This window comes from Nannospalax galili, unplaced genomic scaffold (genome assembly GCF_000622305.1).
Source record: "Nannospalax galili isolate Female #2095 unplaced genomic scaffold, S.galili_v1.0 scaffold3802, whole genome shotgun sequence".
NCBI classification, from domain to species: Eukaryota; Metazoa; Chordata; class Mammalia; order Rodentia; family Spalacidae; genus Nannospalax; species Nannospalax galili.
In genome coordinates, this window is record NW_008347605.1 from 200,902 (window position 1) to 218,305 (window position 17,404).

Genomic DNA, 17,404 nt, shown 5'->3' on the forward strand with positions numbered 1-17,404 from the left:
GTGTGTGTGTCCATAGTTGTATCTTAAGATTCTTTAGATTGCAAGCGGTGCTTCTTTTCTGGTAGCATCTAAGTAGAAAGATTTTGTATCCTTTCAGATTATGAATTTGAGACCACAAGACCACCGGCCACCACCATGCCCTCGACCACTGCTGCCATGCAGAAGGTCATCCCAGAGGAAGGCACGGTCAGCTCCTTCCCTGAGGAAGAATTTGATCTGGCTGGAAAGAAGCGATTTGTTGGTAAATAGAACTTCCTTAATCAGAGAAATGTGGGTTTTTAAATTTTGCCTTTTGAAGATGAGTGTAACTAATCTCTTGGCGTGGCTAAGGCAGTGCCTTTTGAGAAAAAGTTTTCCCAGGATGAAATTTCCATTTGGACTAATTTAGTGGGTCTATTTTATTTAGATGCACATTAATTTGCAAAAGTCATGCAAGGGGAAAATGAGGCAGAACAGTTAGTGTCCAACAGAGGATGCCAGCAGGTCTGCCTGCATAGACCAAGAGACACTTAAAAGGCACCTGGACTGTGGGATGTGCATTGTATTTTATTGTAGCCAAGCTGGTGTGTGTGTGTGTGTGTGTGTGTGTGTGTGTGTGTATGTGTGTGTTGTAGTATGTGGAAGGGGGTTACCCATGTATTTGCATCCAGAGGCCAGAAGATGACATCTGGTGTCTTTCTTTGTCACACCTCATTTTATTCCCTTGAGACAGCATATCTCACTGAACCAGAACCCTACCATTTCATATAGGCTGGCTGGTCAGTGAGACCTCAGGATCTGTCTGTCTCCACCCCTCACCCCGTGGAGTTACAGGCACATATAACCATGACCAGCTTTTTACATGGGTGCTGGGGATTTGAACTTGGGTACTTGTGATTGTACACTCTCTTACCCACTGAATCATCTCCCTAGCCCTGTAGCCAGTTATCTGAAGACAAGTTTTATCACTAGGCCTCTCTGTAGGCATGTGGTTTGCTGCATTCTAAAAAGTACAGCTTTGTGAATGCCAACACTAACCAGAATAATATCACAGACCCAAAGCTGTTTTCTTCAGTTATTATCTACAGTTTTACCAGCCTCAAAGGATTGGGATAGGGATTCATGTCTCCCTCTTCTTTCTCAACAATGAAAACCATTTCAATAGGAAATTCTACATAGCCAAACTGTGTTCATTCTCTTCCCAAATCGTCTTTCCCATGCCCTTAATGAACTTCATTAATGAGACAGTTGAATTAAAACATCACTAAGTGGAGACAAACAACAGCTTAAATTAACATCACACTTTTCCATTTCCAAAACACATGTCCTGCCATGAGCAGAGACCATGGTTTGCCAGCCAAGATGTAGTAAATAAGCATTTCACCACATGAGCTTGAAGAGCAAGCCTGTTGGTCTGGGGCAGCATTCCTGGGGCCAATGCCAGTGCTTGCCGGGGCCTGTGGCAGCCTGGCCAAATCCACCACACTCGCTCATTTTCCTCCCTGCAGTTCCACAGCAGAGAAGGGCATTCCATGCTGTTATTAGCCCTTCCACAGAGCACTGCTGAAGGTATTTTCTCATGTCTGTGGAGCACAATAGCCCGTTCTCCAAAACTTTCCAATGAGATCCATGGACAAGGCCAAAAGATTCAGCTTCTTGCTAAGCTATTAGAAAGTAGAGGGAGCTCAAAATCGCATTCAGCCCTAACAGCCGCTTAGAGGGAGAACTTAGCGCAAGATGCAATGGACCCTTTGTAAGTCCAAGCCATTTCAGCTGTGAGCACTTGAGGGCCTTTCACGGATAAAGTCCCAACCTCAATTCCTTGGTGTCCCTAGCTTCTTATAGGATGGATGAAATCAAAAGAGCTGTGGGATGGAGGCAGAGAGTCTGCTGTTCGGCCTCACCTGTGAGTGTGTTCTCATGTCCGAGGCTCAGCTGTAATAGGGTGCCAGTCCACTACCTGCACCACTTCCAGGCCCTCATAGCCATGGAAATTGTGTGTGTGGAAAGGGCTTCGACATGCCATAAGTGTGCAGCTAAGCAGTAATGTTGCAGAGGGCTGTTTGGGTCCTGCTTCATGGACCAATTTCCAAGAGGGTTATAGGGTTGATGAAGCTGTAGGGAAAGGCACCTAGGGCTAACTCTTGAGGTTTTCATCATGACCAGTGGACAGTTTTTCCAGTTCCAAGATAGTTGAGGGAATGAGTTGTAATGACAGCATCTAGTTAACTGACTCATACTTTTCCAAATGTGGGGACGCAGGAATAGCAGAGTGCTGAAGGCCTATGTCACAGTGGATTGCAGTCTGGGGCTTTTTCTAAATCACTTTGAGGACACAGTCATTAATATCGCTGAGAAAATATCTTTTGCAGCCATCACACTGTACATTACTAACACACATATCCATTAAGAAACGGCAGGAGTGTGGGGTTTTTGTTTGGGGGGTTTGGCCCCTGTGTGTTTGCATGTATGTGGACACATGTGTGGAGGCCAGAGATGGGCACTGGGTGTCTTTCTCAGTCACTCTCCACTTTGTCTACTGAGGCAGCATCTGTCACCAAACCAGAGCTCACTAATGCTGGCTAGTTTATTTTTAGCTAGACAGCTTGCCCTAGGGGATGCCCTGTCTCAGCCTCCTGAGTATTGGGGATTAGGGGTAGCCGCCACACCTGCCCAGCTTTTAAGTGGGTGCTGGGGTTCGAAAATCAGTCCTTAGCTTGTGCAGCATGTTTTATGCACCCAACCATCTCCCCAGCCCCAGGGGTGTGCACTTGAGTTGGCATCAGATGGCACTGCAGTCTTCAGCAGGGAGAAGCTAAATTGTGGGTCTGATTCCACAGAGCACATGCTATGATTCTGCTTCCAGAAAAGCTCAGTTGGGCATCTCTGTTTTTTTCCAGCCCCTTATGTGACATACCTCAGTAAAGATCCATCAGCCCCTTGTTCTCTGACTGATGCCTTGGATCATTTCCAAGTGGAGAGCTTGGATGAAATCATTCCAAAGGACCTGACGAAGAGTGAGCTTCCTCCTCAGCATACTCCCCGCAACATCACTGTGGTGGCCGTTGAAGGCTGCCACTCGTTTGTCATTGTGGACTGGGACAAAGCCATCCCTGGAGATGTGGTAACAGGTGTGTCTTAGGTGGATGCTCAGAGTGCCATTGGTCTGTGATGGGCAGATGAATGGGTGGCTTGGGAAGAGAACGCTGATGTCTTTCTTTAGTGGCAGGGGACACAGGCAACAGTGGGAACCCCATGGGATATTAAAGAGTACTGGATGGAAGCCAGAAGCCTTGGATCCTAGTCTCAGAATGGTTTGTATGACCTTAAGCTAGCTATATCTCCCTGGGTCTTAGTTTCCTCATATGCAAAATACTATTGTATCGCTAACCTTTAATCTGGAAAGTAGCTAGGGAGCCATTTCTAAGATGAAGCTCTGTAACAAAGGATGGTGAAGAAGCTTATAACAAATCATGACTGTCTCTCCCTTTCTTCCATGCCTGCTGGATGGTCCCACACCAGCTGGGTGCTTCCCAGTTCCTACATAGAAACTGGACATAATGGAACAATCCCTAAGGATCTTATGCCATCCCTCTGGGTCTTGGCATATGAAATGTTTGTGAGTTTCTGTGACTCTGCCAAGCATATATTTGAGGATGAGTCTGTTGAAATAAGTGTTTACAGAAAAAATTCATGCATTCTGTGAATCGACCCTTCCTTTAGAGACATCCCTGGTGGGCCTGTGAGCTGTGTGAGAAGGAGTATACATGTGGGCTATGTCTGTGTCTCTGAGAGGAGAGGGTAGTGTCGGGTTGGAGCTGAGCATACCCATCACTAGTGTCCTTTGTGTAACCCTACATTTCTTGTACTTCTGCTGTAGGGAAACAGGAAGCATGCCCCTACCATACATCCTGCCAGATGTGGCTGAAGTGTTGAGGGGGCACAGGGCAAGTGTGGGATTAAGGGGTCTGAGTCTTTAGCATAACTGAAATAGCTGTTTGCTCCACGGTGCATGTTGAGACCAGTTTCTGTGAAGTACAGCATGGTCCTAACAGAAAGCATGTAAATCAATAGAGGCAGATATATATCATTGAAACAGCCACAAATCTGTTAATTGATTGAATGTGGTTTATGAACGGCATCTTGTGTGTGTGTGTGTGTGTGTGTGTGTGTGTGTGTGTGTGTGGTATATATGCAGGTGTGTGCCAGTGGACATTCATGCATGCACAAAGGCCAGAGGATATTGGGTGTCTTGTTCTAGCACTCCGCCTTATTCCCTTGAGACAGGATCTTTTTCCCTCACTGAACATGGAACTACGCTGTTGGATTGCAAGCCCCAGCTATCCTCCTAACACCAGCACTCAGGATACAGGCACACATGGGACCACATTCAGCTTTTTACACAGGATTTGAACTCAGGTCTTCACGCTTGTGCAGCAAGTGCTCTTAGAGCTGTGTCAAGGGCATGTGCAGATCAACAACTGAAAATTAAAGGCAGATGAGTGAGGGCCACTGTGAGCCTGAGGTCTTTGGGCCACTTTCACATGCCCAGGATTCACTACCAATATTCCTCATTTCATGTGAAGGACAACTGTATCACATTATTAGGAAACCTGCTTGGTGTTTTTGTATCCATCTTTTGAGTTTTTATTAGTATATATTCATAATACAAAGTATACAAAGTGGTGAGTTTCACAGTGGCATTTTAATCCAAGTATGTCATACTTTGGCTGTATTTACTCCCTCTCCCATTTCCTCTCCCATTAAACCTCTTCCTTTTCCCAAATGGTTCCCCTTCTAAGTTCATGTCACTCATACGACGGATACATACATTCCCCACATGATAGGGAAACACATTTGTCTCTCTGAGTCTACCCTAGTAAGTCCTGACAGCAGGACTCCACTCTTTTTCTGCTTCTTTCTTCTCTGTTCGGGAAGATCAGTTCTGCCTAGCGAACGAGGGTGGTTCAGAGAAGGGAGAGAAAGGAAAAAGCAAATCATAAGGAAGTGCCTTAAGTTTGCTGTCCACATCTGGATTCACCAGGATGTACCAAAGTCACGCCATCCTGTCCCACAGTGCAACTCGCTTCCCCTGAGGCTCTCCCACAGAGGTGTCTTGTCACAGCTCTGTGTGATTTAGTCCTCTCCTAGTTAACTTCGGCAATCAACTTGGCACAGTCCAGAGTGATCTGAGGGCGGCTCAAGTGGAGGATGACCTCAGTCAGACTGGTCTGTGGGACATTTTCTTGATTGCTAATTGATGGAGATGGGGCCCACCCACTGTGGGCGGTGCCATCCCTAGGCAAGTGGACGTAGGCTGTATAAGAAAGGTAGCTGAACAAAAACCAGAGAGCAAGCCAGGAAGCAGCGTTCCCCCAAGGCTTCTGCTTCAAGTTCCTGCTTTGAGTTCCTGGCTTGGTTGCCCTTGATGATGGACTGTTACCTATCAGCCAGTGAACCCTTTCCTCTCCTGAGTTGCTTTTGACCATGGTGTTTGTCACAGCGACAGAGAGGAAGCTAGAACAGGCACCTCGGTGCTCACTGTTCTTCCCTCTTCCACTTCCAGGGTACTTGGTCTACAGTGCTTCCTACGAGGACTTCATCAGGAATAAGTGGTCTACTCAAGCTTCATCAGTGACCCATTTGCCCATTGAGAACCTGAAGCCAAACACAAGGTATGATGTGGCAGCTGTGTATAAATGGAACGTGAAACCTGTGAGCTTGGTTACAGATATCATTTGGTTGGAAACAAAGGATTAAACAGGTCTTTTTTATGATTTCCTTGAATTTTCAATATATTTCTCATGGGATATTAATGAAGGCTTACCATGTACCATGTCTTTTCCTCAAGAATAATTACTACATGTACTATACTTGTTACTTAACAATTGTCTTTATATCTGTTCCCCATTTCCTACCACTAAAGAAAGAGAGGTCTATGTGTTGAAAGGAAATCAGTTCAATTTTAACCTATGTGGTTACATCAAACAGTACAGTCTTGATATTAGTGGCTTAGCAATCACCTGATATTTAAGCTCTGTGATGTAGCAATTCCGACCATTCTAGAAAGATGCAACTCATACATTAGAAAAGGTTACAAATGTGTCTTGTCTTAGTCAGCTGAGCGGTGGCTGGCTGACAGTACCGTTCTGTAAGTCAAAGTTCATGGTGGTCAGTGACGAGTGTCCAGTTGTGTTCATTCCTCGGTTGTACTGTCTGGTAATGGAGGTAGCAACCATCAGAAAGCTTCCCTGTTGAGTGAACATGGGTGAGGTTTTGAACATGGCCCAGACCAGGCAGTGGGTGTTGGTAAACTAACTGTTTGGGAAAAAGAAATCCCTGTTTATATTGCTTCCAATGCCTTTGGTATAGGTACTCACACTGGCCAATTTCACACTATCAGTGGGCCTGCAGAACTCCTGAATAGCTTATGACTGGCTCCCACAGTCCTGTCCAGACAGCTGTAGCACCGCACTGTTGCATAGAGCCACCAGGCTCACTTGGGAAAGAGCTCCAAGGGGCTCCCACACAAGCAGAGGAACACGCAGAAGGCTGGAAGAAATGACTGAGTAAACAGACGTGTGCTAGAGAGGATAGAATCCGGCCAGAGCCTGCCTACCAGGAGACTTCCCCGAAGCTGGGAGCTCTCTCCCTGACATTTTAATGTGTCATTTGGAACATTACTGGAACCAAGCTTTCGTAAACTGTTATGAATTTCAGGATTTGGTAAATGAAAGCAAACAGTAAAACAGGAAACTAAGAAAGCACTTTATTCCCTTTGATAGTAACAACAATGTGATCAGAAGGAACATAATCCACAAAATTAGACCAAAAGGGCTCAACATCCTTTTTTATTGTGTGCAGCGACTACTTTCATAGCCCAGCCACCATTTCAAAAAGCTGACGACGCCATCCAGATGTTTTGCTACATAGCTACTTGCAGTGAAAGTTGAACCCCAGTCTCCTGACCCTGCCTCCTCACCCTAGTCCATTGTTCCTTCTACAACCTTTGCTGCCATGTTGGACTTCTGCCATTTTGAATGTAAGGTGATGGCTGTCTGGTGGCTGTCCTTACCACAGATACTGGATCCATGCTTTATTCAAGCTGTTCTTCCCAGGGGCTGATTTTGAGCCAGGCACCATGAGAAGGGCACAGGGGTTTGGGGCTTGCAGACGAAATACTTATGGTTCCCATAGAGTGTACAGTGCTGGCCTCATGGACTTATATCCTGGTTGGGGAGACAGATTTTAGAAAGGAAAACCAGTACAGATACAGGTCTCCTCGGTCAGCATCAGGAGGAAGCGTAGGTGATGCTTGGATAGTGCACAAGAGGGGGAATTCTTAGGAGCCTGGGGTTAGTCGGGGAAGACTCCCTGGGAAAGTTGGGTCTAAAGCATAAGAGTGGTTAAGATGGAGGAAAGGCAGGTGAGGTGAGGTGAGGTGAAATTGCTTTAGGAAGAAGATGCCCCAAAGCTTGGACTGTTCTACGAAGAGAAGTCTCAAAAGAGAGGGGAGCGAGCATGTGAGGAGTCCGGACACTACAGGCTCCATCTTCTCCACTCTCAGCCCCTGCGTCCAGGGCTCTTCCACCTCCTCCCAGGAAGCACAGGGTGTTGGCTCTTGGGATGGAGAAAACAGGTAGGATGCAACACACAAGATTCTCCTGATCGAATTTCCTCAGAAGTCCTGTGAAGAGAAGCTGCATCTTACTGCCAGAGCACCGCGGATGCAGTGTGCAGAAACTCATTTTCTCTGTACCATCTGACCACAGAATGGCTCCCTAAGTTGCTTTGGTAGCCCAGGGGAACATCTTGCTGAGGCAGCCTCTTTGGGGGCCCATTCTTGTGCTCAGAGCCTCTGAGAATCAGCCTCAGGGTCCCCAGGAGAGACAAGGAGTCATTCTACTAAAAGGAGGAGCCAGAGTCTAACCATCAGCCTTGGTGATTTAGGTCAGATCTTGGTTTCTACTCAAATGAGTGCAATTAACCTTATTTGCTAAACATAACTCCCATCAATCACTCTTTGGGGCTTTGCGTATTTTAAAATCCATTCTACAGTAAAAAGATTTGCCACCACTGAGGCTTTTCAAAAGGGCTGTCAAATTTATGCGAGAAGGCAAGGTTTGGGTAGACGTTATTGCTCGGGTGTGACAGACTGTTATTGAGAGGATGAAATCCATATTTAGGTTAGTAGAAAGTTTAGTAAGGTTTTTAAAAATGTAAAGTTTACCTTTTTAAAAAAATTCATGTTGTTTTCAGCTTAACAAATTGAAATTAACTTTGATGCACTAGATGAAAAGAGATCTCAGGATTTGGCACTTGAGTGTTGGAAGGGACGATAGACTTGGAAAATGCTTGGGTGTCAGCAGTGAAATAACATTGATACAAACAACTCCCCTTGCACAGTCTCATCCCTCCACTGGCACAGTAGTGCTTCCTCCATGGTGCTGGGGGCAGGGTATTAGGATGGTGCTGGCAGGGACATAAGGAAGCATTTAGCACAAATGTCCCATGTAGCTCCTGAGCATAAATGTCATTCCTAATGTTTAAATTGCCTCTCTTTAAGGAAAAAAAATATCTGCAAAATTTAACCAGGATCACTGGTATGTGCCAAACCCACTGTTTGAATGCCTGCAGGTTTTGGCCTTAAATTACTCCACAACCACTGAATGAAAGTGTGCATAATCAAGAAACACACACTGCTGGGTGAACTGAGACTGGGAAACATGCTCGTGATTGTGCATGTGTTTCTTAAAGAGTTGAAATGAAAAATGAACTGCCCTAAGTGAAATGTGAATGACTTGAGAAGACAGATTTCCCAAGTGGCTTTTCTTCACTGGTTAGTCAAACCACAGGAGACCCCTTCTGCATGCTGTGAGACCAGGGACAGCCTGCCTTGGTGATGTTACTAACCCTCTGAAGGCTCCTGGCCAGGCTGGTCAGTGCCAATAGGCAAAACCCTTCATCCTCTGAATGTAGATAATTCCCTCTTTTAAAATTTTAGTGCATTTTAATTGGTACATGCATCTATGTACCTGATTTAATAAGAGAGAATTCTGGAATACTTAAGCGCAACATTCTCACAGTCAAAAGCCAGAGGAGACTCTGAAGTTCAGAGAGCCGTATTCCCCAAGCCTTTACTCCCATTTATCTGGAAGTGACAGTATCCTTGAAGATCTGTGTGATCTGTGGGATCCCAGGGTGAGGAAGTCATAAAACTTATGAACACTGGGCCCCACCATGGTGCTGATCTTCAGCACTTCTTGGCCACCACTTTGGGAAGCAGCACACTTAGAGACTCAATCTTGATGAACTGGTTGAATCGAACCTATTTCTTTCTAGAACATTCTTTGTTGTAAGACAAAGTTGAGCCCTGCAGAAAGCCTTTCTAGGTTTTTTTCCTACTTCCTCTTCCTGGAGCTGCTTCTTTTTCCTCGAGGTATAGAAACTTAGCATCTAGTAAGGCTGTCCATTCCTAGCTCCAGGGACAACTGCAGTACTTGTGCCCAAGACATGGCTGTCTTAACTCTGCCAAAGAAACCAGCCTCTTGCTCAGTCCATCCTTTCCTGCCAGTCACAAGCTGCATCAAAGCTGCCATCCGCATTCTACTTCTCTTCATGATCCCCAGCAATGACGATTAGGTCAATGTTTGACTTCTACTCTGTGTGTTTTGTTGGTCCAGCTTCTCCTTCTAGGAACTCAGACAGGGATCTGAGTCTTGGGCAGGTCTTTTAAGGATGGACTGAGAGAACCACCCCGTGACTACTTGATGCTCCGGGAAAAGCACGCCAAGCAACTATTTGCTTCATGCTCCATTCCCATTTTCCATGTGTCTGTGCTGTGTTAACTGTATCATTTCAAGTGGTTATTAGAAATGAGAAAGTTCAGAAAAAATGTAAGGATGACCAGTGATGTGTGAATTTGTAAAAAAAAAAAAAAAGATAGAATCAATAAAATAAATAAGCAGGACTCCAAGTTTGCCACAGAAAGGTACTCAGAAATTGGCAATCTGAGGCTGGAGAGATGGCCCAGCAGTTAAGAGCACTGGGGTTCAATTCCCAGCACCCACATGTCGGCAGCTAACAACCATCTGTAACTCTAGCTCCAGGGGATTTGATACCTTCTTCTGACCTCCATGGGCATTGCGTGACACGGATGCAGGCAATACACTCACACACAAAAAATAAAAATAGTAAAATATTTAAAAAGAAATTGAGAGTCTATTTCTTTACACAGAAATCAGATAAATTTCTCTTTTAAAAGATGTTTTCTTCTAATTTCAGATATTACTTTAAAGTTCAAGCCAAGAATCCCCATGGTTATGGCCCCGTCAGTCCTTCCGTCTCATTTGTTACAGAATCAGGTGCGGTGGCTCCCCTTCTTTGTTTTACTTTCTGAAAAATGAAATAAATGGTCCGGGACAAGAGCTGCAACAGAGTGAAACTGAAGCAGGAAAATCCCTTCCTTTCTACTGCCTGAGCTCACACTACATTTCTCTCTATAAAGTAAACGTTTTTTTCCTGCTGGGTTAAGGGACCACTGAGGTCCAATTCGAATGAAAGGGGGGAAAAGATCTAGTTTTTAAACAGGTAGGAAAGTTTGACTGTATTGGTACAAAATGTACTTTTAGCTTTCTTTGTTGCTGGATTATGTTTTGTTGGTGATGATTGGTTGGTTGGTTTGGGTTTTATTGAAACAGAGTCTCACTCTGTAGTCCAGCCTGACCTGGAATTCACTGTCTAGCCCAGACTAGCCTTGAACATGTGGTACTTCCTGGCTCAGGCTACCAAGTACTGGGATTCTAGGCATCAGTGACCACTCCTGGCTTTAATTTTTTTTTAATTTAAAAACAATGTTTTTATTCCAAAAAGCTGGAAAGCATTCACCTCAGATGGCCTGAGAGGCAGCTGATTCTCCAGGTAGCCAGGCCCCCAAGATCTAAGATCTCCCCTTTACAAGGAGGCAGAGAAGTCTTATTCAATATGCTATTCATGTATGCCCTTGTGTTTTGGGATTCTGGTGGGCAAATATCTCAAACTCTGTAGTACTATGCCTCTGCAGCCCATGGTCTGAGGCAGTCCTCACAGAGTTGACCCCACTGAGATACTTCTTAGGTCAGTAACTTTTCCAGAGAGGAGCCCAAGCTAGAGTCTAGGCCATTCCTGCTGAGCCAGCTCTGAACAGGATCTTAACCATCAGGAGGCATCATTATTTCCTATATGTAGTCTGAACCTGGGAAATTTATCATTGGAGGATAGTTTTAAGTTTAATAATTTAAAATCTATGGAATCAAAATATGTGGGAAAATATCCCTTGAGAATTTCTCTTTCTACTAGAAATGTAGGCAAAGGACCTCAGAAGTGTTTCCACTTGTTAGATATATGTTTCTTGTTGGTAATTAAGAGGGAAGAAAAACATATCAACAGTTAATCTGCTAAAATAAGATTGTGTGTGAGTTTATGGCTGCACTTTTCTAAAAGCAAACTGGACCTTTAACAATTGTCATGATCAGCACAATCAGTGTGAGTTTAAAAAGCAAATAGCTTGGGTTAGAGAGATGTCTCATCACTTAAGAGCACTGGCTGCTCTTGTAGAGGACCCAGGTTTGATTCCCAGCACCTACATGGCAGCTAACAATCATCCATTACTCTAGTTCCAGGGAATCCGGCACCCTTTTTCTGACCTCTGTGGGCATTGCATGACATGGGTGCACTTACACACACGCAGGCAATACATTCATACATGAAAAAAATTTAAATTAATAATAATAAAAAATAGCTCAAACTCAAAATCTATCAAGAACCCTTCGATTGGCTGCAGGTGTAGCTCAGCAGTAGAGCACTGGCCTAGCATGTAGGAGGCCATGGAGAGCACTGACTTAGCATGTAGGCGACCATGGAGAGCACTGACTTAGTATGTAGGAGGCCATGGAGAGCACCGATCTAGCATGTGGGAGGCCATGGAGAGCACTGACTTAGCATGTAGGCGACCATGGAGAGCATTGACTTAGTATTTGGGAGGCCATGGAGAGCACTGACTTAGTATGTAGGAGGCCATGGAGAACACTGACCTAGCATGTGGGAGGCCATGGAGAGCACTGACCTAGCATGTGGGAGGCCATAGAGAGCACTGACCTAGCATGTGGGAGGCCATGGAGAGCACTGACCTAGCATGTGGGAAGCCATGGAGAGCACTGGTCTAGCATGTAGGAAACCATGGAGAGCACTGGTCTAGCATGTGGAGGCCATGGAGAGCACTGGTCTAGCATGTAGGAGGCCATGGAGAGCACTGGTCTAGCATGTGGAGGCCATGGAGAGCACTGACCTAGCATGTAGGGGGTCATGGAGAGCACTGACATAGCTTGAAGAAGGTCATGGGTTTGACACCCCTGGTATCACAACAAACAAACCAAAACCTGAAAAGAAGAAACTCAGGTCTGAAATTTGAGAGGAGAAAGTGATGCTCATTGCGTGTAATTTGGGGGAATGAAAGACAAGCTTCTGAAACACCAGGTCTTCTGCCCTCTCCCCCGCATGAAGCTCCTGGCCTAGTCTTTGTGGTCTCTCTGGGTAGGCAATGACAAGGGGAGTCCCTATTTAGCCTCTGAGTAAGGATGTCTGTGGTGTGACCCACACAGTGCACTTTCAGTGTGGTCCCAGGAGACCCTCACACACAGACATATGACAGTGATCTACTCTGGTCATGTTCAGTCTCTTTTTTATTTTGTGCTTCCCTGATGAAGAAAGTTAGGTTAGGATAGGAAAATTACCAAATGAAGCGTGGTATTTCCCAATCAGTATAATCTAAAAGTAATGTGTGAAGTAAATGTGGGTGTGCCAGGTGTGCTGGGAGATAAGGATTTTTGTCCTTGCTGTGGATGTTGTTTTATTTTGGTTCCTCCCTGCCCTGCATTGGAGTATTTGAGACTTTTCCAGGCTACTGTTACAACTGAAGAAGTCCAAAGCAGATTCAGCCTTTTCTTCTAAGGCTGATGTCACTATTTTACATTTTCTGTTTATTTTGAGTCTCTCTCTCTCTCTCTCTCTCTCTCTCTCGGTGTGTGTATGCATGCATGCCACAGTGTGCATGTGGCGGTCAAAGGACAACTGTCAGGCTTGCGTACTCACTGAGCCATCTCACCAGCCCAGAGTATTGAATTATTTTTGTAGCACCCAGTTTTAAAACATTATTATTAAAAAAAAAAACCTCATGGCTTCAATAACAAGGCAGTTGACCAGATAGTACTTCTCCAAAACAAGTTCTTAGAAAATGAAACCTAGGGAAAAACTTTGTTTTCTGATAAACAAACCTTTTTTTTCTCTCTATTCCAATTTGGTTAGCTTTCAATGCAGTAAGTATTCCAATATTTGTGCAGCTACAAAGCGTGTTAAGCTAAAGTCAATTCATTCTTTTTCATCCACAGACAATCCTCTGCTTGTGGTAAGGCCACCAGGTGAGTTTCTCATCTTGAGGTTTTGATGTTCTGGAATGGTGAATATGTGATGTGGGATCACTGTGGTTACTCACAAGAAGAAATGGTGGAACATTTTACATCTTAATGATTTTCTAATAACTTTGCTCCATCCTCCATCTACTCTTCAACCTCATCTGTGGAAGACAACATCCTGGAAATGTTTCAGTAGGAACATAGCTGTTGATATCTAAAAAAAAAAAAAAAAAAAAAAAAAAACATGGTGAAGTAGCTAACACCTATAAAAGAGGCACTTCCTTTACATGACTCCTGTGAATATTTTAAATTGCTTTAAAAAAAAAAAAACATCAAAATGCATCTAGGAAGTTTTTCCTTTTTTTTTAAGGAAATGAGCAAGCTCTGTTTTTAAGTCAAAGACAGGCAGGAAAAGTGTCTGAAACAGGGATCTATGCTGAGGGACCTGGGGGTGGGATGTCGCACCCCAAGGATCAAATATGCCATCGCCACTGGTTTTCCTTGAGCTTAAGCCTTTCACTAGCCTAGAGAGGCCTTTGTTGAACTGTCAATGCCATAAGCACTCTAGGGTGAAAAGCACCGCACTCTTCAAGCATGTTAGTTAGCTTTCTGTTGCTGTGACAAAACACCTAAGAAAACGGGAGGAAGAGTTTGTTTTGGCTCATGGTTTCAGACGTTTCAAAGCATGGTCACTTGGCTCCCTTACTCCTGCACCTGAGGTGAGGTATTATAGTATGACTGAAGGGCATGGTGACCAAAGCTGCTCATTTTATGAAATGCAGGCTCGGGGGCGGGGGGAGTCCTTCAAAGCCATATGCCACTTACCTGTTTCCTTCAACCAGACCCTACCCCCTAACATTCCATTCAGGTATGAGTCCATCTGTAGGTTAACCCATGATGAAATTGGAACCTTCACAATCATCTCTCCATGACCAGCTCTTGAACCCATGAGCCTTTGGGTGACATTTTTAGGTCCAATACCCCCCACCTGGGTTTTAATAGTGAAAAAGAATGCGGGCACTAACAAGGTGGACATTTGCTCAGAGAAGCCCTGAGAGACGGGCAGGCCCATGAAAAAGTTTAGTTTTCTGATAGTTCGTGTGGAAGAGTAACCCTCACAACAACCACAACTTAGACCATGTGTTTGTTTGTATTGCTGAGGTGGTGAACCCATCTGGATCCCATTTGCTTTCAAGCATGACCCTGGCTACACAGACTGTCATGGCCGGCAATATGTGAAGCGGACATGGTACAGGAAATTTGTGGGAGTTGTCCTTTGTAATTCACTAAGGTATAAAATCTACCTCAGTGACAATCTGAAAGGTAGGTCTTTCACATGGGTGGTTATGGAGAATTTTAATTTTTATCTGGTACTGACATGGAAAAGCAGGTGCTTCAAGATATATAAGAAGCCTGGGGCCTGGAGAGATGGCTCAACAGTTAAGAACACTGACTGCTCTTGCAGAGAACCCAGGTTCGATTCCCAGCACCCACATGGTGGCTACGAACCATTCTTAATTCCAGTTCCAGGGGAATCCAATGCCCTCTTCTGACCTCCTCGGCATTGCACAACACAGGTGCACTCCCATGCAGGCAATACACTCAAACACATAAAATAAAAATAATAAATAAAATAAAGAAGACTGGAGCTGCAAGGGCTGTAATGCAAATAAGGTTTTCAGACTGTACTCTGGAGTTACTAGTTTTAACCATATATATATATATGTCTATATGTGCATATATATATATATATAGAGAGAGAGAGAGAGAGAACGAGAACTACATTTTTGGGATGAAGTCCAAAATTCTGTTAGAAATTTAAAGGCCTATTTTTTATATTAATTTACTAGTAAGAGCTGAGTGTTCACTGGAAGATCTGAAAGAAAGTTCCCTAGTCCAGCACCTGCTACCACCACAGCTTTACAAAGGAAAATGTAGAGGGCAAAACATCCTCAGTAGCACTGTTCATTCTGAGTCAGAATAAAAATCACATTGTTTTTATCATAGCAGGGAATAAAACAACACGAAGATCTTAAATCACTGGCACTTTAAAGTGTCATACCTACCCAGCGGTCTCTTATTTATGTATGTGTGTGTGTGACCGAGTGTAAGTTCACCATATTCATGCAGGTGTCTATGAAGGCTAGAAGAAGTTGGATTCCCTGGAACTAGAATTAAAGGCAGTTGCAAGCTCTCCAATGTGGGTGCTGGGACTGAACCCAGGTCCTCTGTAAAAGCAACAAGTGCTGTTAACTGATGAGCCGCCTCTCCCCCCACCTCCCCAAGCTGGCTTTGACTCTGCTACCTACATCAACTTAATTTTGTTTTTGAAATTCACACAATTTAAATATCTTATAAAAATTTTAGACTTGCCTTCAACTCACCTGTATTTTATCTCTCGTGAGTTTATAATTTTCCCTTAATATCAAGGACCATTATGTCTAAACCAAGTCTTCCCTCCCCCAACTCTGCCACCCCAACTCTGGCAATTTCTGTTTATATCTGCATCTTCCCTACACTACTGGCTAATTCATATTCTCTCTTCCTTCCTTCTTTCCTTCATTCCTCCATCCCTCCTTCCCTCCCTCTTTATCTTTCTCTCCTCCCTTCTTCCCTCCTTCCCTCCCTCCCTTCCTTTCTTCCTCTTTCCTTCCTTCCTTCCTTCCTTCCTTCCTTCCTTCCTTCCTTCCTTTCTCTCTCTCTCTCTTTCTCTCTCTCTCTCTCTCTTTGTCCTCTTTCTTCTAAATCTCTAGGAGAGATAGCCCTGCCATCTCCAGGATCCCAAGGTAGTTTACACAGCCTTGACAAACTTCTCTGCTGTGTTTCAGCACCGTGGACAGCGTCTCCTGTCTTAGACTTGGTGTCTCCCTTTAGCTTTGTGTAGAAACAGGTTCTTCTAATTATAGAGACCTGCCTGACTTCATAACCTCTTCCCTATAATATTTTTCTTCATTCTTCTTTTCAAACTAAGGAATGAAAACATTCCATCATTTTCAGGGCAGAACTGCCTGTATTGCTCATGGTTTCTCCTTCTGAATATATCTTAAATATTTAGTATACACAATCTGGCTGAGTCCTTACAATGCTTAATGAGATTGGTGCCATTGTAAACATTTTTCTGACATGGAAACTATAGAATAAACAATTTAAGTAATCTGCCCAATTCAAACCATATTTAAAGCTTGTTCTAACTTCTAAGCCAGCTGTGACTGGTATTGATTAGTCACTGACCCATAATATTGCCTTGTGCAGACACATTCTACAGCATTGGAGACAGCTGGGGAAGAGGTGAAGACCATTGTCAGTTTGTGGATTCACATCTTGATGGAAGAACAGGGCCCCAGTCCTATATAGAAGCCCTTCCCACAATTCAAGGTAATATAAACAAATCCTTGCTGTATTGTGCTGGGGGTGGATGTTGGAGAGTTAATATAAAGAGAAAATTTATGGTAGCTCTGCCTTTAATTTGCCATTTAACAATGGCTGTTGGGAGCACTTTGGATTATAAAAGGTAAAGATAAGGACTCAAGGAGTCAAAATACTCTACCATGTGCTGGCCTTGGGGGGAGCCCTGAGAGGTTGGGGATAAAAGGGAAGTATGTATGACCCCATCTCCGATCTCAGGAACAAGCTCTGTAACCAGGACAAGAAAACAAATATGTGAAGGGCAGATGTCAGTAAGTACTGATACGCAGATAATAATGACAACCATGTGGTTGTTTCATTTCCAGCATCTGAATTCCAGGGAGGCAGCCACTCAAGGCTGGTAAGGAAGGTTGTCAGGAAAGGCAGTGTGAGTTGAGTCTTAAAGTCTGGCTGGGCATGCAACAGTGTGCAGTGGAGTCCTTCCAGGGGAGACCGGCTTGGATGAAAGTTAAACATGAAAACACACCAAAAGAGGCTTCATAGTCAAGGTCTCTGATGAAGGCATTATGAGGCAAAGACTGGTGTGATCATTCCAAAGGCCGGCAGCTGTG

General features: G+C 44.2%; 1 protein-coding gene across 1 annotated transcript in view; it reads left to right on the forward strand.

Annotated features, from left to right (window-relative positions):
* The window catches only part of Fndc1 (fibronectin type III domain containing 1), a gene marked incomplete at its 3' end in the record, with an annotated part of 94,656 nt that extends 77,854 nt beyond the window's left edge, over positions 1 to 16,802 (forward strand). Inside the window, 7 exon segments of the mRNA XM_008844319.3 lie at positions 98 to 241; positions 2,880 to 3,110; positions 5,546 to 5,654; positions 10,264 to 10,343; positions 13,404 to 13,433; positions 14,589 to 14,750; positions 16,680 to 16,802. Of these exon segments, the coding sequence (XP_008842541.3) occupies positions 98 to 241; positions 2,880 to 3,110; positions 5,546 to 5,654; positions 10,264 to 10,343; positions 13,404 to 13,433; positions 14,589 to 14,750; positions 16,680 to 16,802 (879 nt within the window).
* Positions 16,803 to 17,404: the final 602 nt, after the last annotated feature.